The 23,975-nt window shown below is 37.3% G+C and overlaps 4 protein-coding genes and 1 long non-coding RNA gene across 9 annotated transcripts in view; 4 read left to right on the top strand and 1 right to left on the bottom strand.

Moving 5' to 3' along the window:
• Positions 1 to 2,458: 2,458 nt before the first annotated feature.
• LOC118469335 (skin secretory protein xP2-like) lies at positions 2,459 to 7,470 on the top strand. 2 transcript variants are annotated; one of them, XM_055011067.1, is made up of 5 exons: positions 2,461 to 2,710; positions 2,852 to 2,919; positions 4,769 to 4,877; positions 4,960 to 5,580; positions 5,778 to 7,470. In XM_055011067.1, exons 3-5 carry the CDS (start codon positions 4,810 to 4,812, stop codon positions 5,785 to 5,787), a joined length of 699 nt encoding a protein of 232 aa, XP_054867042.1. In that variant the 5' UTR covers positions 2,461 to 2,710; positions 2,852 to 2,919; positions 4,769 to 4,809; the 3' UTR covers positions 5,788 to 7,470. The 2 variants fall into 2 exon arrangements, with proteins under 2 accessions (XP_054867043.1, XP_054867042.1); XM_055011068.1 differs by lacking the exon at positions 2,852 to 2,919 and having other exon boundaries at positions 2,459 to 2,710.
• A 444-nt stretch (positions 7,471 to 7,914) lies between these two features.
• Positions 7,915 to 13,454, top strand: srp19 (signal recognition particle 19). Its single transcript, XM_023296176.3, has 5 exons — positions 7,915 to 8,094; positions 11,977 to 12,052; positions 12,593 to 12,664; positions 12,732 to 12,840; positions 13,022 to 13,454. The coding sequence occupies exons 1-5, from the start codon at positions 8,057 to 8,059 to the stop codon at positions 13,150 to 13,152; spliced, it is 426 nt and encodes a 141-aa protein (XP_023151944.1). The 5' UTR covers positions 7,915 to 8,056; the 3' UTR covers positions 13,153 to 13,454.
• A 521-nt stretch (positions 13,455 to 13,975) lies between these two features.
• rsph14 (radial spoke head 14 homolog) lies at positions 13,976 to 18,999 on the top strand. Its single transcript, XM_023296178.3, has 6 exons — positions 13,976 to 14,271; positions 15,736 to 15,838; positions 16,624 to 16,742; positions 16,836 to 17,085; positions 17,474 to 17,610; positions 18,648 to 18,999. Exons 1-6 carry the CDS (start codon positions 14,112 to 14,114, stop codon positions 18,902 to 18,904), a joined length of 1,026 nt encoding a protein of 341 aa, XP_023151946.2. The 5' UTR covers positions 13,976 to 14,111; the 3' UTR covers positions 18,905 to 18,999.
• LOC118469334 (uncharacterized) lies at positions 14,267 to 22,029 on the bottom strand. Of its 4 annotated transcripts, none has more exons than XR_008601867.1 (4): positions 19,726 to 19,941; positions 18,579 to 18,900; positions 17,479 to 17,705; positions 14,267 to 15,848 (listed from the first exon to the last, which is right to left on the bottom strand). It is a non-coding gene; the product is annotated as an uncharacterized LOC118469334 (long non-coding RNA). The 4 variants fall into 4 exon arrangements; XR_008601865.1 differs by lacking the exon at positions 14,267 to 15,848 and adding an exon at positions 21,786 to 22,029 and having other exon boundaries at positions 16,054 to 17,705; positions 19,726 to 19,855; XR_008601866.1 differs by lacking the exon at positions 14,267 to 15,848 and having other exon boundaries at positions 16,054 to 17,705; positions 18,583 to 18,900; positions 19,726 to 19,937.
• The window catches only part of dmtn (dematin actin binding protein), a 41,607-nt gene continuing 39,354 nt past the window's right edge, over positions 21,723 to 23,975 (top strand). The window contains exon 1 of the transcript XR_008601863.1: positions 21,723 to 21,774. The gene's annotated coding sequence lies outside the window, so the exon portion shown is untranslated. The remainder of the gene's footprint in view (positions 21,775 to 23,975) is intronic.

Here is a 23,975-nt window from a genome sequence, read left to right as displayed (position 1 = left end):
ACTGGAAATACATTATAATAGTACTATAAACTGTATCTATGAGTATTACTGGAAATACATTATAATAGTACTATAGACTGTATCTATGAGTATTACTGGTATTACATTATAATAGAAGACTTTTATAGTCAGTTTCTCTATACATCCAGTATGTAGTCACAGGAGTGCCACAAGAAAAGGTAAATCTATTTAAAAATAAGGAAATAAATGTGTAACTATCAAGAGAAATAATTAAAATAATAAATAAATCTGTTAAAAAATAAAGAAAGAAATATGTAAATATAAAGAGGAATTAATAAAACAATAAATAAATAAATATGGAAATATGAAGGTAAACTTTGTTTTTGCTTTTCCATTTTCCCTTTGTTTTTTCCTTTTGCCGGTCATCAAGTTAAAGCAAAGACAAAATTAACCTTTTATATTTCCATATTTATTTGTTTGTTTGTTTGTTTACTTATTTATCTATTATTTATTTATTCCTCTTTATATTTACACATTTATTTCCTTTTTTTTTGTTTTTTTTTTTTACAGATTTAGTTTTTATTGTGGCACTCCTGTGACTCCATAGATCTATCGTTCAGTAACGCAAAATATATTTTGTTCAAATGGAGCTTCAAAGATTAGATCCTGACTGATCTTCAGGTGATCGTATGTCTTCCCTGTAGGTCAGGAATGTCAAACTCATTTAGTTCACGGTCCACATTCAGCCCAGTTTGATCTCCAGTGGACCAGAGATCTTTCTCTTTGTTTTAGTGCAAAAAAGTACATTCTGAAAATGTTCACATTTCAGGAATTAAAAAACGTGACACAAACTGTCAAAAGCGAGAAACAAAACGACAAAAAAGACACAAAAATGTACAAATTAACTAAATAATGGTCAAATGACAAAAACGAGACAAAAAATGACAGAACGAGAAACAAAACCACAAAAACATGAGACAAACAACAAAAGTCGGATGAAAAAAGACAAAAAACAACAAAAGCAAGACAAAATATTACAAAAATGAGACACAAAACCAAGAAACAAAATGTCAAAAAATGACACAAACAACACAAAACAAAACAAAACAAAAAAGAGACAAAAAAATTGGACAAAAAAGTTATACAACAAAAAATGGACAAACAAAACAAACAAGACAAAAAAAATCCCACAAAACAACAAAAATAATACACAAAACAATGAATAAAGACAAAACACAAAATGACCAAAAAAAGACAAAAAACACAAGCAAAACTAAAGGGAAACGCAAAACATAAAAGTCAGATTGAAAAAGACAAAAAATGACAAAAACAAGAAAATCAGACAAAAATTACAAAAATGAGCAACAAAAGACATACAAAAGAACAATGAACAATCTAATATTTTACTTTATGATCAAAATAACTTTTCATGGTCTAGAAATGATTTTAAATTTATAATTTTACTAATTTACAATCTGCAGTTAATGTCTTCTCTGGAATTTTTACACTTTGAGGACTGGATTGGACCCTCTGGAGGACCACTTTTGGCCCATGGGCCTCATGTTTGTCAGATTTTTGTCATTTCTTGCTTTATTTGCTTTTTTGTTTTTCACTTTTGTCATTTTGTATCTCATTTTTGTAATATTTTGTCTTGTTTTTGTTGTTTTTTGTCTTTTTTTGTCTGATTTTTGTCATTTGTCTCACGTTTTGCTCGTTTTTTGTCTCGATTGTGTTTTTTGCCCTTTTTTTGTCATTTTGTGTTGTGCTTTATTCATTGTTTTGTGTGTCGTTTTTGTTGTTTTGTGTTTTTTTTGTTTTGCTTGTGTTGTTGGGCTATACTTTGTCATTTTGTCTCTCGCTTTTGTCATTTTTTTGTCTCGTTTGTGTCTTTTGTCTATTTTTTGTCGCTTTGTGACTTTTTTGTCTAATTTTTTTGTCTCTTTTTTGTTTTGTTTCACGATGTTTGTCTCATTTTTTGTCATTTTGTTTCTCGCTTTTGTCGTTTTGTGCCTCATTGTTGTAATATTTTGTGTTAATTTTGTTGATTTTTATCTTTTTTTGTCTCAGATTGTTGTTGTTTGTCCCAAAAGGTATCTGGGCTCCATCCTACAGAGGAGAAGAGGATGCTGTGGAGGACGACACTGATGGGGAGCAGTGGAAGACAGAGTACAACATGCAGCTTCACTTCCATGTTGATGGAGTTGAGTTTATCCCATTGAGGTCCAGAGAGGAAACACAGACTCCCTGCTGCCTGGTTCAGAGTTGAAAGTCTTCACCATCGCTGCACATCAGAAGTGGAGAACATCTGTGTGTCTCAGTCAAACATAAATCCAAAGATGGGAGCAGTTCTGGTCCTGCAGAGGGAGTGTCGTTGGAATGCAAAGCAGAGTTACAGCAGTTTGTTGGTACGAATTCTATGATCTCAGCAGACAACCTGTCGACTCACACGCTAGCTTAGCTTTTCTGCCTCCATCAGTGTGAAGCTGCTGTCAGTCAGCAACTGGAGCTGCTGCCACTGAAACTCTGACTGGATATAAAATCTGTTGAGTTCCCTTTGGAGACTATGCAACTGAAGAGCAGCTGTTTGACATCAGAATCATAAAAAGCTGATCTTTGAACTGTGCAGGTTCACACTGGTTTGTAGTCTGAGGTGTTTCAGTGCCTGAAGAGCTGAAGGAGGACGATCATGGAGCTCGTGAAAGCAGCAGAAAGCTGTTTCTGAACAATAACTTTCACTGGAAGAAGTTCAGTAAGTAGACCTTTTATTTGTCTGTGTCACCAACAAGCTGCTGTTGAAGCCAACAGTCGCCTCATCGGTCATTTCTTTGGTATTAGTTCATTCAGAAACACAATCAAGTCTGCTAATGAAATCCAACTCTGTGTTTCATAGAAAGTGAAGACTGAGGCTTGAACTTTGCCTGTCCTCAGGAGGCTGCAGGTTTTCACCAGCTTAGAAAGGTATCCCACTGACGACCTCGCAGCAGCTGGTAGTTGTTCAGCTTCACGGTTTTATCTGAACTCTGAGTCACAATAAACCCATAGATCTATTGAACTGCATTATCATGTGAGCTCCAGCAGGCACTTAGACTGGACTTTGATTTATGATGTGATGTTTTCCTTGTTGACGTCTCTGTCGGCCATCAGGTGTGAACACCACTCTATCCTGTAGAGCAGGGGTGTCCAACATGAGGCCCGCGGGCCAAAAGTGGTCCTCCAGAGGGTCCGATCTGGCCCTCAAAGTGTAAAAATTCCAGAGAAGACATTAACTGCAGATTGTAAATTAGTAAAACTATAAATTTAAAATCATTTCTAGACCATGACAAGTTGTTTGGACCAGAAAGCAAAATACTAGATTGTTCATTGTTCTTTTGTCATTTTGTGTCTCATTTTTTGTAATATTTTGTCTAGTTTTTGTTGTCATTTTTTGTTTTGCTTTTTTCGTTGTTTTGTGTGTCATTTTTGTTGTTTTGTGTTTTTTGTCTCGCTTGTGTTGCTCGTCTATTTTTTGTTGTTTTGTTTTTTTGTCCTTCTTTGTCTCGTTTGTGTAATATTTTGTCTTGTTTTCATCCATTTTTTGTCACTGTAACTTTTTAATCAAATGTGTCTCTTTTTTGTTTTGTTTCATTTTTTGTTGTTTTGTGTCTCATTTTTGTAATTTTTTTGTCTTGTTTTTTTTCTTTTTTGTCTGACTTTTGTTGTTTGGATTATAAAGTGAAATATCATATCATCAGTTCCACCTCTGACAAAACGTTTGTACTTTTTTGTAGCTAAACTGTGATCTGGAAGTTGTAATGTGTAAATGATAAACTGAGGCTGAATGTTGGTGAAATTGAATTTATTTTTGTAATAAACTTCAAGTTGTTCATAATGTTTTGTAAAAAGATAATTCCTTAAATGTGAACATTAGAATGTCCTTTTTTGCACTAAAACAAAGTAAACATGTGGAGTTGTGTTTATTTATAGGTTATTATGCTGTGATTTAACTGGTGACTGGTGATCAAACTGGGCTGAATGTGGAACCTGAACTAAATGAGTTTGACACCACTGCTGTAGAGGGTCACAGGGGGGTTGAGTCTATCCCAGCTGACTCACCTGGACAGGTGGCCAGTCCATCACAGGGCTACACAAAGACACAGACAACCAAACGTTGTATAACAACGCAGTAGTTTTTAGAATTGCAGCTATAAAAACTCCTCCAGGAATGGCGAAAGCAGGTCAGCTGATCAGCATTAGTTACCATGGTGATGTATCTGGTAAGACGTGCACCACCATCGTGAGTTCAACCTGAAGTTACCTCAATAACCTGAAATTCTGCTTCATAGTCCAGAGCTCAGGTCTAGGTCTAAAACCACCTCATACAATCTGCTTTCATGCCGTTTTCAAAAATCTGAAAGTGTTAAAAGACTCTTTAGCTTCTCCAGAAGAAGTGCAGAACGTATAGCTCTGTATACAGCCTATACTATTTATTAGTGTTAAATGTGACATAGATAGTAAGCAGCATGGTGTTGCAGTGGTTAGCACTGCAGCCTCACAGCTAGAAAGTTCTGGGTTCGAATCTCAGCCTGTGGTATTTCTGTGTGGAGTTTGCATGTTCTCCCTTGACAGTGTGGGTTCTTCCACGGTTCCTCCCAGAATCCAAAGGCATGCTGAGGTGATTCTAAACTGTCTGTAGGTGTGAATGTGAGTGTGCTTTGTTTTCTATCTGTCTGTGTGGCCCTGTGCTGACAAACACAACATAAGAGCTGATCAGAGGAGGAACAGGAGGATTTCAATGGACTGGCACCTGAACCATGTGTTTCCTCCTCAGGTGAAGGTAGAAAGTGTGTGAGCTGGTGTGAGTTCAGCAGCATGGATCAGTGTGAGGATCCTCACAGCTCTCTGTGGGGGGAACAGAAGAACCAGAACAAAGCTCAGAGGTGAGACCACATCTCTACATGTCCACAACTCTACTGCATGTCAGAGCTCAGCATCACATCACTGCTGCATCATTATTCACAGGAACGAAGCTGGACCTGGACCTGGACCTGGACCTGGACCTGGACCTGGACCTGGACCTGGACCTGGACCTGGACCTGGACCTGGAGCCGGAGCCGGAGCCGGAGCCGGAGCCAGAGCCGGACCTGGAACTGGACCTGGAGCCGGAGCCGGACCAGGACCTGGACCTGGACCTGGACCTGGACCTGGACCTGGACCTGGACCTGGACCTGGAGCCAGAGCCGGACCTGGACCTGGACCTGGACCTGGACCTGGACCTGGACCTGGACCTGGACCTGGACCTGGAGCCGGAGCCGGAGCCGGAGCCGGACCTGGAACTGGACCTGGAGCCGGAGCCGGACCTGGACCTGGACCTGGACCTGGACCTGGACCTGGACCTGGACCTGGACCTGGACCTGGAGCCGGAGCCGGAGCCGGACCTGGACCTGGACCTGGACCTGGACCTGGACCTGGAGCCGGAGCCGGACCTGGACCCGGACCCGGAGCCGGAGCCGGAGCCGGACTCGGACCCGGACCCGGACCCGGACCCGGACCTGGACCTGAACCCAGCACTGTGTCCTTAAATAGCGACAGGTCATTCGAATTTGGTATTGACTTTAAAGGAGAACCTCCTGCTGCACAGAGGTAATCTGTATGTAAATGTCACAACTGTGTAAAATAGAAGTGACTCAGTTTAAATGCTGGCAGTGTGTGCAGGTGTGTGAGCTTGGAGCTCAGGGTGTTCACTCCAACACGTTAGCATGAAGCTGCTGCTCTGAAGTCCTGATGATCTGCTGATCAAACTCATTGATCTCCTCTGATCTTTCTTCTTCTCTCTGCAGATGGAAGTGATGCTGATCAGGACGGTGTTTGTGCTGAGAGGATGAAGTGTGTCCTGATGATCCAGAGGTTGAAGCAGCAGCAGCAGCAGCAGCAGCAGCAGCAGCAGCAGCAGCAGCAGCAGCAGCAGCAGCAGCAGCAGCAGCAGCAGCAGCAGCAGCAGCAGCAGCAGCAGCAGCAGCAGCAGCAGCAGCTGGTGTGTGGAGACTCTGACTGGACCATGTTACTGGGAGGTGCACTGGGAACCAGTATGAAGTGTGTTGTTATCACTGTGTAGTTTAGTGTTGCAGCTCCACACTGTGAATGATGGAGAACTGCAGTTAATGTTGACTTGATCCGTTGAGGTTGATGTCAGGTTGCAGAGTGTGCAGGAAGTTTCAGGATGTTTGTATCAGTGCAGGATTATATTTCAGTTTCTATTTCCAGCTGCAGTCAAAGCTGTTGAGCTTCTCTACCTGCAACACATTGAGCTGATGAGAACAAAGTGTCCTGGAAACATGTCAGCTGAAGCCTTGGAGCCCAGAGAGAGTTTCATGAAGCACATTGGAGTCATTTTGATCACATCATGTTGAAGTTACAAACTGAAGATGAATCCAGTTTAGTCCTCAAAGGTCCAGAAACAGCTTGTTGAGCTCAGAGTTCATGTTTAATCTGAACATCCTTTGACCTTTCTGAGCTCCACTAAATGTTTGTGCTAGTTTCTCTCTTCTTCACCTTCAGCCCGTTCCTTGTGTGCAGAACCTTCCGGATCATTAATTTTCTTTGTTTTCTGAGCTGCTGCTTTCTTTAAATCCCACCTAAGATTTTCACCTGGATTTAATCCGGGCCTGAGATGCCCCTCCAGGACTTTCCAGGAAGGATTCCTGAAGCAGGCTTTGGTGGACGTTTACTGGGATGCTGGTCCTGCTGAAGGTCCAGTGAGCTTCAGTTTCCTCACATTGTTCTTGTAAATGTCCTGGTGTTGGAGAGAATCCATGCTGCTGCTCACTCGGTCCAGTTTGAGGAGGCTGTCCTTCTTAGAGGCCTGGTGTTTGTTCACCTGCTGAGTTGGTGCCAAAGGAAGGAGCAGCTTTTCTCTCCATGATGGCTGACAGTCCAGTGTGAGAACTGACTGAACTGTTTTATTGTTTACCACTATAAACATTTCTCTGAACTCGTCATTAACCCTGCAAACTGTCACGTTTTGTCTGATGAAAGCTGCTGTAAAACCAACTCTGAGCTGTTTGCTTGCTGTATTGAGTCACTGATATTTGATGATGATAATTAACTCCAGCCAGCATATTAATGAATACTTAATCAGATGGTAGAAGCATGAAATGATCTCCGTCTGTCACTACGTTAAGCAGCAACAAGCTTCAGTGTGAATGTTTAACTCTAATAGTTTTACTGTTTTAATTATGTTTATTTTGACGTTCTTCACTGCAGGTATTTGAACTGATCTCAGTTTAAAGTTTATGTATATATAAGTTTATGTATATATAAGTTTATGTATATATATATACACACACACACACACACACACACACACACACACACACACACACATATATGTATATATGTATGTGTGTGTGTGAGTATATATACGTGTGTATGTGTATATATGTATACTCTGTATGTTAAACAAAAAAGTGAAAATTTGATGCATTTGCTGCAAAAAAGTTCAATATAATAATAAAAGAAATCTGTCTTTAAAAACTGTTTAAAACTGTACTTTAACAAGACTGCAAGAAAGGTAAACCATATTGTTTTAAAATTTGTTTGAAAAATAGTTTTTATCCCAGAGCTGTGCATCCATTTCCCCCCTGAACACAACAGATACACTATGTGCAATAAAGAACTGAGTCTTGTACTGGACTGCACTTTAGCACTCATCCTACTGCTCACGTGCACTAACTCTGTCTGCATATTTATATTTGTGAGGATTTTTTAAAAATATATTTTATTTTATTTGTATATAGTGTGCAATTTTCTATTTTTTATCTATAGCTGCACGTCACCAATCAAAATTTCGCTGTGTGGAAACACAATGATTGTTGATATAATTGAACCTGGGTGTGAGGAGTTCTGTAGCTGCAGTTCCTCCTCCAGACCGGGAAGGTGGCGCCGCTGACCGGATGTTGTCAGCTGCCGTTAGTAGAGAAGAAGAAGAAGAAGAAGAAGTTGTGAACAGTCGGAGCAGCCAGACGGCTATTAGCTGCTAACGGCTACAGAGCTGCTAATGGAGGCTCGATATTAGCGGATAAAAAGCTTCATATTAGTCTGTGACCGCTCCAGTCCAGTTATGGCTCATCTGACTCAGAATCCCGCCGACAAGGAGAGGTGAGTTTAAAGCAGCTAGCCCGTTAGCACGCTAGGCTAACAGGCTAGCGGTTAGCGTGCTAGGCTAACAGGCTAGCGGTTAGCTCACATGGACTTCGAGAGACTTTCTGGATTTAAGAGCAGCTCTGGTCTCTGAAAACTAAACTATCTGTTACTAGAGTTATTTCAGTAAACATGCCGACCATGAAGGACAAGTTTAGTGCTCGGTATAGTTTAAGTCTTACCTTAAAGTCCATGAAAAGATGCTTTTTTTGGTTTACACGGTTGAAGGTCTGATAGTTGGAATGTTTGGCTTTAATGAAGCCTATTAACCACTATTATACATTTTATGAAGCTATTTTTAATTCGTCGTGTGTCATGGTTTTATACTTCAGTTATTGTTGTAGTTGTTGTCAGAATGAGAATATGAAAGGTTTAGTTTTTACATGAAGTTTGTCCTCCCGTCTTTCCGTTTAGATGACGTGTTCCAGCCTCACGTGCACTGATCCACTAATATTTAAACAAAAAAACAACTAATATTTAATTAAATCTGGTAAACACGGAGGATTTTAACTTTTGAAACTTTTCTTTCTTACTTTACAACTGATTTTCACAGTTTTACTGTATTACAGTCACTGGTAAAGTTACAGCAAACAGTATTAATTTACGTCCCAACACTAAAAAACAACAAAAACCCTGTAAATTACATCAACAATCTGGTTTTATAAATATTATTTCATCGTTTTACAATGTTTAGCTGTAAAATTCTCCGACTTTATTCTATTTAAACCACCAAAAGTGTCATTATTCTACTAATATTCTTTTATTTGAATGAAAATTAAAGTTACTAAGAATATCTTTCCTTTTTATCCTTCTTCTTTTTTAAAGGTTTATCCTGTTTTGTTAAGTGCCAGATATAAAAACACGTGTTAACATTTTGAATGTGAAAAAAACAAAAAACAACTAAAAAACTGTAAATAACATACATCAGAAATCTGTATTTTTATGTAGTATTTGATTGTTTTACAACATTTGACTGTAAAATTCTACTATTTTATTCCATTTAAATGAGCAAAAATGTCATTATTTTTACTAATATTTGTTATTTGAAAAAAAATTAAAATATATTAAGGATTTCTTGAAAGCTGTTTTTTTATCATTTAGATTTTTGCTGGTTTGTTAAATGCCAGGTATTAAAAAAAATTGCTAATTGACATGTTGAATGTGAAAAACAAGCAAAATAAAACTCAATGACATCCACATCAGAAATCTATATTTGTATAAATAGTATTTCATCGTTTTACAATGTGTAACTGTAAAATTGTACGATTTTATTCCATTTAAACCACCAGAACTGTCATTATTTTATGAATATTTGTTATTTGAATGAAAATTTAAATTTTTAAAGATGTATTTTCTTTTTTCTTCTTCTTTTTTTTTAAGGTTTTTCCTATTTTGTTAAATACCAGGTATTAAAAAAACGTGTTAATTTACATGTTGAATGTGAAAAACAAACAAAAAAACCCAAAATAAAACCGTAAATAACGTCCACATCAGAAATCTGTGCTTGTATAAATATGAATTCGTGCTTTTTTAACTGTAAAATTCTGTGATTTTATTGTCCTTAAATTAGAGGTCGACCGATATGGGATTTTCAAAGGCCGATCCTGATTTTTAAAAAAATTTTCGGCCGATATCTATTTAGAAGCTGATTTTTTTTTTTTGGGGGGGGGGGGGGGGGGGGGGGGGGGGCTGCTAGTATAATTAGATAATATAAACATACGGACGCTGGGTGTGCAGATGAGGGATGTGCAGCAGCCTCGCTCTGGACATAGGCGCGCACCACACACACACACACAGTGCATCCACAGATTTACTTTTACTTTCACTTTCTCACTTGCTTGTATGCCTGAGGCTGACGCTAAAACTTAAACGGCTAACTTTTACAGTTTGATGATCACACAGTAAAGACTTTTAAAGGCTAAATCAACATTGCATTTTCTCTCTTACCAAGAAACAAATCTCTTACATTTTTTTTTTTTTTTTTTTTTTTTACAAAATAAGCAGGTGTGGAGCGAGGCTTGTTGTTGCCTGGCTCACTCGCTCCGCTCTCTGAGTGCCGGGGGTCCTTCTAAGAGAAAAGCGGTCGCGGCAGCTGCCCGTACGGGTGCCTGATCACAAATCGGCTTTTTATTTGTAAAAATCGGCCGATGGCCGATATTGGAAAAAGTCCATATATCGGCCCAAAATATCGGCCGGCCGACATATCGGTCTACCTCTACATTAAATCACTAAAACTGTCATTGTTTTGCTAATATTTGTTGTTATTTGAATGAAAATTAAGATTATTAAGGATTCTTTTCTCTTTTTTTTTTTTTAGGTTTTTCAGATATAATCTAGGAAAGTCAGAAAAAAACATTAATTTACGTGTCGAATGTAAAAAACTAAATAAAACTGTAAATAGCGTCCTCATACACAGTCTGTATTTTTATAAATAGTATTTCATCATTTTACAACATTTAACTGTAAATTCTACAATTTTTTTCCATTTAAATCACCAAAAATGTCATTATTTTACTAATATTTGTTGTTATTTGAAAGAAAATTAAGATTATTAAGGATTCCTTTCTCTCTCTTTTTTTTAAGGTTTTTCCTGTTTTGTTGCCAGATATAATCTAGTAAAGTCACAGAAATGTCAAATGTAAAAAAAAAAAAAAAAAAAAGGTCAAAACTGTAAATAATGTTCACATCCACAGTCTGTAACTTGTTGTTTTACAATGTTTAATTATAAAATTTTAGAATTTTTACTGTATTTAAATGAGGAAAAAGGCTTAAAAAATGCAGTTAAAATGATTGAACTTTTTTCATCTCGTTTTTGGTTTGTTCCATAAAATAGACATTTTTATTTTATTGTATTTAAACTTTATTTAACATTTAGAAGTAAAATTGAATAAATGTGATGTAATCTGTCTCCTTGCTGCCAGAATAAACATGTTAAAAACACGCTACATTAAAGAGAACATGTTTAAAGTCATTTTTAGTTCTTAGGAGCAGATAATCTTTAATAATCCCTCAGTTGAAGTTGGAAATATGAACAGGACCTCTGAAAGTATGGATATTAAACAGGATTATTGAGTAGAATAGGTGTCAGTCTGAGTCCTAAAACAGTTTATTTGTTCTTTAAGAACCAAAACTAAGATCTGGGAAATACTTTTGGATGAATTTTTAGAATTTCATCGGTGAACTTTTGTGTTTTCACCCTCAAAAAGAAACATGTGAAGCCATTTAAATGTTAAATATCTGCAGAAATTTAACTCCAACAGCCATGACATGTGGTGAGAACATAAACAGAACAGTTTCTATTAGATCTGAAAGACTGGATGGATCCAGCAGAGATCACAGTTTAGTTATTGGGCCTTGGACACAAAAAAAAGTTCAAAATTTCCATAAAGTTCCTGTAAGTGTATATCTATGAATGGATCCATATTTCTACTAAAACACAGTCTTTGGTCGAAATTTCACCAAAGATGACTTAAATCTGGTCTGAAATTACTTGAAATATTTCCAAAATGGCTCAAAATTGGTCTAGAATGAGTTAAAGATGAACCAAAATGGCTTGAAATTTGTCCAAAATGATTAAAAAATGTCAGAAAAACACTTCAAACTTGTCCTGGAAGACTCAAAATGAATATTAAATAAGATGAAAATGGTCTAAAATGACTTAAAATGGTCCAAAATGACAGTAATGGGTTATTATGGGTCTTTGAAAATGGAAAGAACTGCACATTTTCCAATTAGTTATGGTATTGTGTCTCCATAAAGTTCCTGTTATGTTTATCTATGGATGGATCCATATTTCTACTAAATAATCGCCTCAGATTGAGACTTTCTGTTCTGTTCCAGGTTCATCTGTGTCTATCCGATCTACATCAACAGTAAGAAGACGTTGGCTGAAGGTCGAAGGATCCCAACGGAGAAGGTTCGTATCACATCTCACCAACTGAACGTCAGAAAAATCCACCAGAGAACCTCCTCAGAACATCTGGTTCTTCATCTCCAGTAACTTTATCAATGATCAGAGTTCTACCTTCAGACTGGGAATATTTCCAGAGTTCCAGGTCCTTGAAGTCCATAGAGGAGAACGTCTCCTGGAGAAAGTCTAGAACTTTCTCCAGTTGTTGGTAGGTCTACTCTAGAACTTTCTCCAGTTGTCAGTAGGTCTACTCTAGAACTTTCTCCAGGAGACGTTCTCCTCTATGGACTTCAAGGACCTGGAACTCTGGAAATATTCCCAGTATCAAGGTAGAACTCTGATCATTGATAAAGTTACTGGAGATGAAGAACCAGATGTTCTGAGGAGGTCAGGAAGGAACTTTTCACAGATTTGTTTGATTTTAGATGGAATAATTTCTTCACTTCTGGATGGTCTGAGCCAAAATTTTTGCTAATTCAAACAGAAAATACACCACTTTTCAAAATAAAAGCTTGAGATCCTTACTTTTAGTTACTGTGTCTGCAGGCCGTGGAGAACCCGTCCTGCGCTGAGATCAGAGATGTTCTGACGGCAGCAGGGATGAATGTCTACGTGGAGGTAAGACCCAACGTCGCTCTGACATCACTCTGACATCACATGACTTCATCATGCGTGTGTTTTCCAGAACAAGATGCATCCCAGAGAGTGGAACCGGGACGTCCAGTTCAGAGGGAGGGTCCGAGTGCAGATGAAGCAGGCAGACGGCAGCTTCTGTCAGGAGAAGTTCACATCCCGTAAGGAAGCGACACAAACAACGACAAAGACACACAAAACAACCCCAAAGAGACACAAAACGACCACAAAGAGACACAACACGACCACAAAGACGTGAAACGACCACAGAGACACAAAATGACCACAATGTTTAGTCATTACTCCTACAGGTAAAGATGTGATGTTTGTGTTGTCCTACAGGTAAAGACGTGATGTTCTACGTAGCAGAGATGATCCCTAAACTAAAGACTCGGACTCAGAAGGGCGGTGGAAGCGACACGAGTTCTCAGCAGGGAGAAGGAGGCAAGAAGAGCAAGAAAAAGAAGAAATGAACTCAAAGAAATGACAAGATTGTTTTATTTCTTTTTAAGTTGAAGCTCATCAGTTGTTTAGATCCAGAGTCGGACTGAATTAAACCCTGAACTCCAACGGTCTTTAAGGGTTTATCATCCGTGAAAAGTTCAACTCAGTCTGGTCCCAAAACGATTTCAGTTGATTTCTTCCATGTGGAGTTTTTATTTTCAACCAGCTGAGTTCTGGGAGGACAGAGAGAAATAGAAGAAGGTGTTTCCTTCCTTCATGTGTTGTTAGCCTCACTTTGTCTTTAACCACAAATAAAAAGTTCATTTTCTCACTGATGTTGCTTTTATTTGTGTAAATCAGAAGCTCTGCAGGATTCATGTTAGAACAGAAGTTCATGAGCAGCCTCACACACCAACAAACTGACTGCAGAGACACACAACACCGCAGAGACAAAATGATGAAAAAGAGTCACAAAAAGACTACAAAAAACAACCACAAAGAGACAAAACAATGAAGACAAGACACAAAGTCCACAAAAATCCACCGCAGAGACAGAATGATGGAAGAGACAAAAAACAAGAGACACAAAAAGATCACAAAAATCAACCACAGAGAGACAAAATGACCACAAAGAGATGCAGAAAGAGATGCAAAATGATGACAAATACACGAAAAGACCTTAAAGAGACACAAAAGACCAAAAACAGACACAGAAAGGGATGGAAAATGATGACTAATACACAAAACAACCACAAAGAGACACAAAAAGACCAACAATAAAATGATGAGAAAAACACAAAACAGCCACAAGCAGCAGCTTCAATGATTCTTTAATTTCTGGTCAGCTGGAGGTTTAAATCCGTTTTTTCCAACTCGCCCTGAACGCAGCACCACGCCGGGATGTTTACATTCGGTTGCTAGGCGATCTCCGCCCGGCTCACCGACCCGTCCGGTGCTCCTTAACCCAGTTCAGTTGCTCGGTGCTACAATGGACTCGACCCGGGCTCCGGTGGCCTTCGGCCGGTGGGACGTTCCGCTGCTGTTCGGGCGGCTGCAGCAGCCGGAGGCTGCCGAGAGGCTCCGATCTCTGGCTTCACTCTGCGACCTGATGAGGGACCCGGAGCGGCTCTACCGGACCGTGACCGGCGGTAAGACCGAGTCCAGCCCGGTCCGCTGCGGTACCAGTAACAGGGTCCCAGTAAAACCAGGAAAAAATTACAGAGTAAAAAGACTCCATGAGGTCATCAGTATTTAGGCATTAACGTAAAAACAGCATCAAGGTTTAGTAGATTTTAAAGATTATTTTCATCAGGAATCACCTCATTAATTAATCAGAAAATTGTTTCAAATGTTTTTACAGTTACCCAGAAAAATAGAATTTAAAAATCAGTTGATTAATAACACACCTGTGCTGCTTCTGAATGAAGGAAGTGTCAAATTAGCGAACTAGCTAACTCCATGTTAAGCTAATCGTTACGTCAAATAGCTCGCTGTAGCAATAGCTAGTTAGCTAACTGGCTGTTTTCACACATTTTAAGCTAATAATATTATGCTAATTAGCTTGCTGTAGCACTAGCTGATTAGCTAATTAGCTGATCTCATGTTAGGCTAATCGTAGTGTCACAATAGCTTGCTGTAGCACCAGCTACGTAGGTAACTAGTTGACTTCATTAAGCAAATCGTTATGCCATTTAGCTCGCTGTAGCACGAGCTAACTAGCTCTGTGACTGATTTTATGTTAAGCTACTAATGTAAGCCCTTTTAGCTTACTGTAGCACTACCTAGCTAATTAGCTGACTCCATATTAAACTAATGACGTTACGTTATGTTAGCTTGCTACAACGGTAACTACCTGGCTAACTAGCTGACTTTATGTTACTCTATTAGCATTAGCTTGGTGTAGCATTAGCGAAGTAGCTGACTTTATGCTAATCTATTAGCATTAGCTAACTAGCTTGAAGCTTTGGCTGCTGTATCAGAAGCTGCTGGTTTTAAATAATTTTATGATCATTTTTGTAAATATGAATCATAATAAAGTCTCAGTGAAGTTTCTCTAGATGTGATTCATTTTATTCTTAATAATTAATTTAAAATAATCAAACCACTTTAAGAACAGTGAAATAATTTCAGGTGTTGAACATTTAAAGTTTGAGACATTATCTTAAAACATAAATAGTAGTTTGTTTGGATGCATTTAGTTTCATAGAATAATAAATTTATGAGTTATTTAGCTGCTGATGTGTTCATTGTGAAATACTTTATTATGTCCTGATACTATAAACAGAAAATACTTTGGTCTGTTTTGCTACTACTGGTACTTTAACTTCTGATGTAATCTCAGTACTTCTTCCACTACTTTAACTTCTGATGTAATCTGAGTACTTCTTCCACTACTTTAGCCTTCAGGTGTTTATGTGTTTCTGCTCAGGAAATATTTTAACCTACAAGCAGACATTTGTTCAGTAAAATAAGATTTTCTTAAAGTCCGTTTGTGTCTTTGAGGAAAATAAATCAAACCGAAGTGTCGTGTTCCAGAGTTCACATCCAGCAGTTTAAATTAAATCAAACATGGACGTCGTTTGGACGACAGACTTGTTTTTCTTCTGCTGCAGGTTTTCTGGAGCAGCTGCAGGATCTGCTGAAGGATGAAGATCCGTCAGTCCGATCCAAAACCTGTGAGCTGCTTCACCTGGTGACGGCTCACAGCATCGGCAGGTAAAAACACCTGAAACAAAGACACAAAACAACCCCGAAAAGACACAAAACAACCACAAAAAGACACAAAACAACCACAAAGAAAACAGATAAGTGATTCCATCTAAATGAAGCAGTTTGTTGTCGCAGTGCTGTGCAGTGACCAGCAGGGGTCAGTGTGACGCTGATGACCACCTGAGGAAATGGAATAGATTTTAAGATAAGATAAGATAAGATAAAGATAAAGTTCTTTATTTCTCCCCACTCCAGGGGAAATTTACATTGTTACAGCAGCTTATGTAACAGTGGACGTAGTGATAAGAATAAAATAATAATAGAACAATAGTAATAATATTTACAGTATATACAAGGGTGAGAGATGAGGATAAAGTGGCTTAACAGAAAAAATAAAAATAAAAAATAAAAATAAAGTTTAAAAGTGCAAAGATAAATAAAAACACAAAACAACAACAGCAAAACGACCAAAAACAGGTGGCAAGAATCAGCAGCAGCTCTTTTTAGCAGGAAACCGATTAAAACATTTTTCTACATCAAAACATTATTTGAAAGTCAAATTAAATTTAAAAAAATCAAAGAAATGTAAAATACTACAGCAACACAAAAAATACTAAAGCAAGTTGTAAAATTAATCTGAAAAGGAAAATAAATAAAAAAATCAACACAGAAAACAAGATAAAAACACAGCGTTAATGTTAGTTTGTTCTACTTCCTGTTTCGGTCTGTAAATTTATTCTACTTCCTGTTTAGGTGTGTTGAGCCGTTCTACTTCCTGTTTCCTCCTGCAGACAGGCTGTTCTCTCCTCCTCCCTCCTCCCTTCGCTGTCTCAGCTCCTGGACGACTCCTCGTCCTCCTCTAGGATCAATGCTCTCCGAGCTCTGAACTGCCTGGCTCTGCTGCCGGCAGGTTAGCTCCGCCCCCAGAACACGCATCACTTCCTGTCTTTACCTGGTTTATTTCTGTGTTTACCTGGTTTATTTCTGTGTCGTCGTCCTGCAGGTGCAGACGCTCTCCTCTGTCTGGTTCCTAAATTGATGCTGAAGCTCCAGCAACAGGATGGAGAGGATGAAGATGATGGAGATGATGGAGATGAGGAAGAGGTGCTGCTGCTCTCCACCATCAGCTGCTGCTCCAGACTCGACGCTCTGCCGGCTCTGGCCTCAGACGGAGTCTCTCTGCTCGGCCGCAAACTGACCCGACGCTCCCCGGAGGTCCGCAGGGAGGCGGCGGCATCATTGATGGAGCTCAGGTTGAACGACGCTTCCACTGGTTGTTTGTTTGCTTGTTCGTTTGTTCACTGTACATGGTTCCATGGTTTATTTGTTTGTTTGTTCACTGGTTCCACTGTTTGTTTGTTTGTTCACTGGTTTCATTGTTTATTTGTTCACTGTATACTGGTTCCACTGTTTGTTTGTTTACTGTAGAGTGGTTCCATTGTTTGTTTGTTTGTTCCCTGGTTCCACTGTTTGTTTGTTTGTTTACTGTACACTGGTTCCACTTTTTGTTTGTTTGTTTACTGTACACTGGTTCCACTGTTTGTTTGTTTTTGTTAGTTTGTTTGTTCACCTGATCCACTGTTTGTTTGTTTGTTTACTGTACACAGTTCCACAGTTTGTTTGTTTGTTTGTTTGTCTCAGCATACCTGTGGAGGGGAAGCGGCAGGTGTGTGAGGGGGCGGTCCTTCCTGTCCTCGTCGGTCTGCTGCAGGACGAAGACGTGGACGTTCGGACCAACGCTGCCGGAGTCGTCATGAACGTGGCGATCATCACCGCAGGTACAGAACTCCTGACGACTCGATGTCATGAACGCATCGTAGATCAGCTGTAGTTCCTGGTTGCTCCAGCAGGTGGAGCCTCTTCCTGTTTACTCCTGTAGAGACCAGAGGAGGCGTCACTCAGACTACAGTTAAAGCAGAGAGCACTGTGAGAGTTTATCTAGTAAAGGGACACCATGACAAAGACTTCTGAGGATGTTAATCCTATTAATGGATCACTGGTTGTTTTATTAAAAAATTCAAAACTGCAATAAAGAGAACACCCACAATGTTACACATAACAGCAACAGAGACACAAAACTGCTGCAAAAGACATAAAACAGTCACAAAGACAACAGAAAGGAGCTCAGAATAACAACAAAGACAAATAAAACGACTGCAAATACGATTAAAACAAGCACAGATACACAAAACAGCTGCAAAAGCACCGAGTTACCACAAAGAGACACAAAACTACTGCAGGGAGACAAAAAAGAGACACAAAACGACCAGAAAGAGACGCCAAGCATCTAAAACAGACCAAAACCAACAGAAAGACCACAAAAAGAAAGAAAAAAACTAAAAAGACACAAAACTACTGACAAAAACAAAAGAGACAAAATGAAGAGAAAAAGACACAAAACAACCACAAATAAATGAAAATGACCACTAGAAAGACATAAAATGACCACAGAGAGACTCAAAACAACTCAAAAGACACAAATCAACTACAAGGAAACAAAAAAAGAGACACACAATGACCCAAAAATGAAAAATCACGAACACAAATAGAGTCAAGATAACCAGACAAATTGACCACAAAGAGACACAAAGCAACTAAAAAGACACAAAACTACTGCGAGGAAACAAAAAACGAGACACAAAACAACTCTAAATAGATGAAAACAGACACTAATAAGACATAAATTGACCACAATCAACTAAAACAGACTAAAACCAACAGGTAGTCCCAGAAAAAAACCACACACAGACATAAAACTTTTCCAAAGTGGTCCAGCAGGTTCTGGTCCTCTCATTGGCTCTGATTGTCCGTCCAGGGAAGCTCCGCTGTCTGGACCTGGACGTGGTTCCGGTTCTGCTGGACCTTCTGTCCAAACGGCTGGAGGAAGACGAGCGGTCAAAGGCCTTGGTCCTCTACTCGCTGAGAGCTCTGACGGCGCTGGCCGAAGCTCCGGACGGCCGCCGCCTCCTGCTGCAGCAGCTCCCCCTGCTGGCCAGGACGACCGAGGCCAGGCACCCAGACATCCGGAGGGCCGCTCAGACCGCCGTCAGGGTGGTGACCTGGACCCCCTGAACCAGGACGGAGACAGGAGACGGCAGCAGTTATCAGAAAGTCTTCTGCTCTGTAACCAACTGGCACATTAAAACTGTTCAGAACACACAAAACTACCACAGAGAGACGTTATTCTGGAGATAAAGTCTGATTTATGTAAAAATAAACAACCACAAAGACACAAAATTATTTCCAAGACAAGTTAAAGGAACACAGAGACACCAAAGAGCTACAGAGATACAGGAAACTGCAGCAAAATATTAAACCATATGAAGTAAAATAACTTGTAAAACAACCACAGGGACCAAAAAGCACTCTATTGTCGAGGTGTGAAACAAACCCAGAGACACACAAGAAATGAACACAAAGTTGTTGCTGTTGGATGTAAAACATGACGACAACAAGACACAAAACTACTACAAAGAGACACTAAATGATTCCAGATTAGTAAAGACATTTAAAGTAACCACAGAGATACAAAGCAGCTGCAGAAATATGAGAAAATACAGCAAAATATTAGATTATATTAAATAAAACGATTGCAAAACAACAACAAAAACATTCCTCAGCGACACAAAACGACTTCAAATAGGTAAACAACAACCACAAAAACACACAAAACAAATGCAAGAAGATCAAAAATTATAACCAAGACAAGTTAAACAACCACCAAAACACAAAACAAAAACAAAAAGATGAAAAATACTGCAGAAACAAACAAAAAAAACCCCCACAAAGACACAAAAAATGACCAAAACAGGACAGAAAACGACATGAAAGCATCTTTAATACGACGGAATGAAGCAGAGACTGATTTAAGCTGAAAATGTCTAAATAACCACCTTCTTTATAATGCCGTGAATCATATCTAACATCCTCTTCTGGACCCTCGGATGCTCCTCAGAGACCCCTGCAGGGCCGCGGGCCACAGTTTGATCCTCCTGAATGCAGCTTCCTGTCTGACCTGCTGCTCTGAATGATCAGATTAAGGTCAGAGAGAAGATTTGAAAGCCGCGGCGGCTGGAGGGTCGGAAACAAAAACCACAGAAGAAGAACAAGAAATAAAAATATTCACTGAAAGAAAAACACTCCGATTTAATGCTCTATAAAATAAAAATAAAACGGTTTCAATCATCTATAAAATAAAAATAAAACGGTTTTAATGATCTATGAAATAAAAATAAAACGGTTTTAATCATCTATAAAATAAAAATTAAATGGTTTTAATCATCCATAAAATAAAAAAAACGGTTTTAATGATCGATAAAATAAAAAACGGTTTTAATCATCTATAAAATAAAAATTAAATGGTTTTAATCATCCATAAAATAAAAATAAAACGGTTTTAATCATCTATAAAATAAAAATTAAATAGTTTTAATCATCTATAAAATAAAAATAAAACGAATTTAATCATCTATAAAAGAAAAATAAAACTTAATCATCAATAAAATAAAAATGAAACTTTTAATGAGTCTAAGTCTAAGTTTCTCAACTATTTATATCCATTTTACAGATTTAATTTGTTTTACTAAATTATACATAATAACTGATAAAATCACAGAAGAAATTACATTAACAAAAAAAGTCAATAAAACACCAGTTTATTATAAACAATAACTTCTTTATTGAATTTTCTGTAATAAAATCAGCAAAAACCCTATATTCTTGTTTTATAGATATTTGCTGTTATTTGGAAGAAAAAATGTGTTTGACAGATTTTATTAAATTACAGATAATATTGAATTAAATCACATTAATATATATTAGTATTATTTATGTGTTAATGTTGAAACAAAAACAATCCAAAACTATAAATATTGTCAGAAATGTGTGTTTTTACTGTAAAATTATAGTTTGTTCATATATGATGGATTATTATTTAACAAATATATGCCAATTTTTTTTAATATATTATTATTATTAATTATGGTAATTTCCCCTCAAATAACACACATATATATTTAAAATGTGTTACTTGAGGGAAATAGTTTCTTTAAAATTTATAAAAATGTAGTTATTCCAGCTTGTATTGCCAGATTTTTATTTATTATATTTTTGAATTGCAGTCATTTAGTCTGAAAAAGAAAAACAAATTCTCTAATAAAAGTTGTGTTCATAATTTCCCTCAAATAAAACTTTAATTAAAAAAAGAACTCGAAGAAAATCTGGCAATATGAGCTTTAACAACTTATGTTTTAATCAACTTAATAATAAATAAAAATACAAAATAAATGTAAAACAGAATTTCCCTCAAAAAACACACTTATATAATAAATATAGAATTAAAAAAATATTAAATAAAATATAAAAATAATTTTAATTATTAAAAATTATTTTTTTAAAATAAATTTTAATAAATTATTAAAATATTAAAGAATAGTAATCTGCCAATACTAGATGGGACAACTTAAAAAAGTAACTTAAACACACACACACACACACACACACACACACACACACACACACACACACACACACACACACACACACATATATATATATATTTATTTATTTATTTATTTATTTATTTATTTATTTTTTTTTTTAAATAAAAAATAAAAGTGAAAAATAAAAATAAAAAACATTTTAAAAAATGTAAATAATTTTATCTTCAGAGGAAAAGCTAATTCTAATTCTTTCCTAAAAGCTTTCTCAGCTGAATAAAAAAAATTAAATCATTTTTTATTATTTTCCAGCTCGTCTTCTTTCCTCTTCGTCGAGTGCTGCAGCGTCATGTTTATCTCCCCCCCTGCTGCTGCTAAATGGACCCGTCCAGACACACAAACACACACACACACACACACACACACACACACACACACACACACACACTGACACACACTCTGACAGTAACGGACACACCGTCAGACAGCAGCGGGTCTGAACAGGTAAGACTCACCTTTCTGCGTCTTTCTGTGGCTGTCCTCCTGCTGCAGTATTTCTGTGTATTTATACATGATCCGGTACTGCAGTTCTTATTGTACATGTACAGTATATAATATATAATATAGATTATAGATTGGAGAGAAACACAGTCTCACGGAGCCGTTACTTTCTGCTGGATAAAACGCGGCTGCTTCCAGCGGCGCTTTGCTCGACCTTGTCCGGGGGAGACGCGTCGTTTCCCCGCTACGGCGCACTGCAGCCCGGCGTGTCATCGCTCCGGCTCCTGGAGCGGTGACACGCCGGGCTGCAGTGCGCCTCGGCCGGCCAGCGGGGCAGCCCTCGTCCCGCTGGCCGGGGGTCTGATGGTGGTGGTCTGTGAGGGATGTAGAGGTGTGAACAGGTAGGAATCCATCTGCTGGGGGATTATGTAAGAATGCTGAGGATGGAGGGAGGATTAAGGAGGGAGGATGGATTTATGTAACAGCCTCCTCCTCATCCAGCATCACATCTGCCTCTCAATCATGCATCCATTTATCTATATATCTATCATCTACATCTATCTATAATCTATCTATAGTCTATCTATAGTCTATATATCTGTCTATAGTCTATCTGTAGTCTATATATCTATATATCTATCTATAGACTATCTATAGTCTATATTTCTATCTATAGTCTATCTATAGTCTATATATCTATCTATAGTCTATCTGTAGTCTATATATCTATATATCTATCTATAGACTATCTATAGTCTATATATCTATCTATAATCTATCTATATATATATATATATCTATAGTCTATGGTCTATATATCTATATATCTATCTATAGACTATCTATAGTCTATATATCTATCTATAATCTATCTATATATATATATATCTATAGTCTATGGTCTATATATCTATAATCTATCTATACTCTATCTATAGTCTATATATCTATCTATAATCTATCTATAGTCTATCTGTAGTCTATATATCTATATATCTATATATCTATCTATAGTCTGTAGTCTATATATCTATATATCTATCTATAGACTATCTATAGTCTATATATCTATGTATAATCTATCTATAGTCTATATATCTATCTATAGTCTATCTGTAGTCTATATATCTAGCTATAGTCTATGGTCTATATATCTATCTATATCTATACTCTATCTATAGTCTATCTATAGTCTATATATCTAGCTATAGTCTATCTATAGTCTATATAGCTATAGTCTATCTGTAGTCTATATATCTATCTATAGTCTATCTGTAGTCTATATATATATATATATATAGACTATAGTCTATATATCTATCTATATCTATAGTCTATATATCTCTCTATAGTCTATCTGTAGTATATATATATATATATATATATATATATATAGACTATAGTCTATATATCTATATCTATAGTCTATCTGTAGTCTATATATCTAGCTATAGTCTATCTATGGTCTATATATCTATCTATAATCTATCTATACTCTATCTATAGTCTATATATCTATAGTCTATCTGTAGTGTATATATTTATCTATAGTCTATCTATAGTCTATATATCTATCTATGTCTATCTGTAGTCTATATATCTATCTATATATCTATCTATAGTCTATCTATAGTCTATATGTCTATCTATTGGACAAGAATTTACCAAAATAAGACACTTTCATGTCAAAGTGAAAATAGATTTCTACAAACTGTCAGTTAAGTCACAAAATCATGATGCTGCCACCACCGTGCTTCACATCATGATGCTGCCACCATTGTGGAAAATAATCAAACTAAACTCCATTTTAAGAATTTAAATCCAGGCAGAGAACATTTATGAATGAATCTTGATTTTTTTATCTCCAGTTTTTTGGTAATGTTTTCTGTCAGAGCAGTTGTTATGGGATGTCCAGTTTTAGTGAATATGTTTTTAAATAAGTCCAAACCAGAAGGCAGAAATACGTGTTTAATAGCAGCAACTAAATAAATCAGCTTAAACCCTCAAGCGACCCAGTGGAGTCATTTATGACCCCAGCCGTATAATTATATTTGCCATTTTTATATCTTTTATCAGAAAAATGTTTCCTACCATGAATTTGTCAGTCTACATGTCCTATAGTTGCTCATAGTTTTTTGTAGGGATCGGCCTACTGGTGTGACCAGGATAATGACAGCTTGTCCGAAAGATGTATAGGTTTTTTA

The sequence above is a fragment of the Amphiprion ocellaris genome, chromosome 6 (genome assembly GCF_022539595.1).
Source record: "Amphiprion ocellaris isolate individual 3 ecotype Okinawa chromosome 6, ASM2253959v1, whole genome shotgun sequence".
Classification (NCBI taxonomy): domain Eukaryota; kingdom Metazoa; phylum Chordata; class Actinopteri; family Pomacentridae; genus Amphiprion; species Amphiprion ocellaris.
The sequence above is the reverse complement of the archived record's forward strand: the minus strand, read 5'-3'. Positions and strand labels throughout refer to the sequence as shown.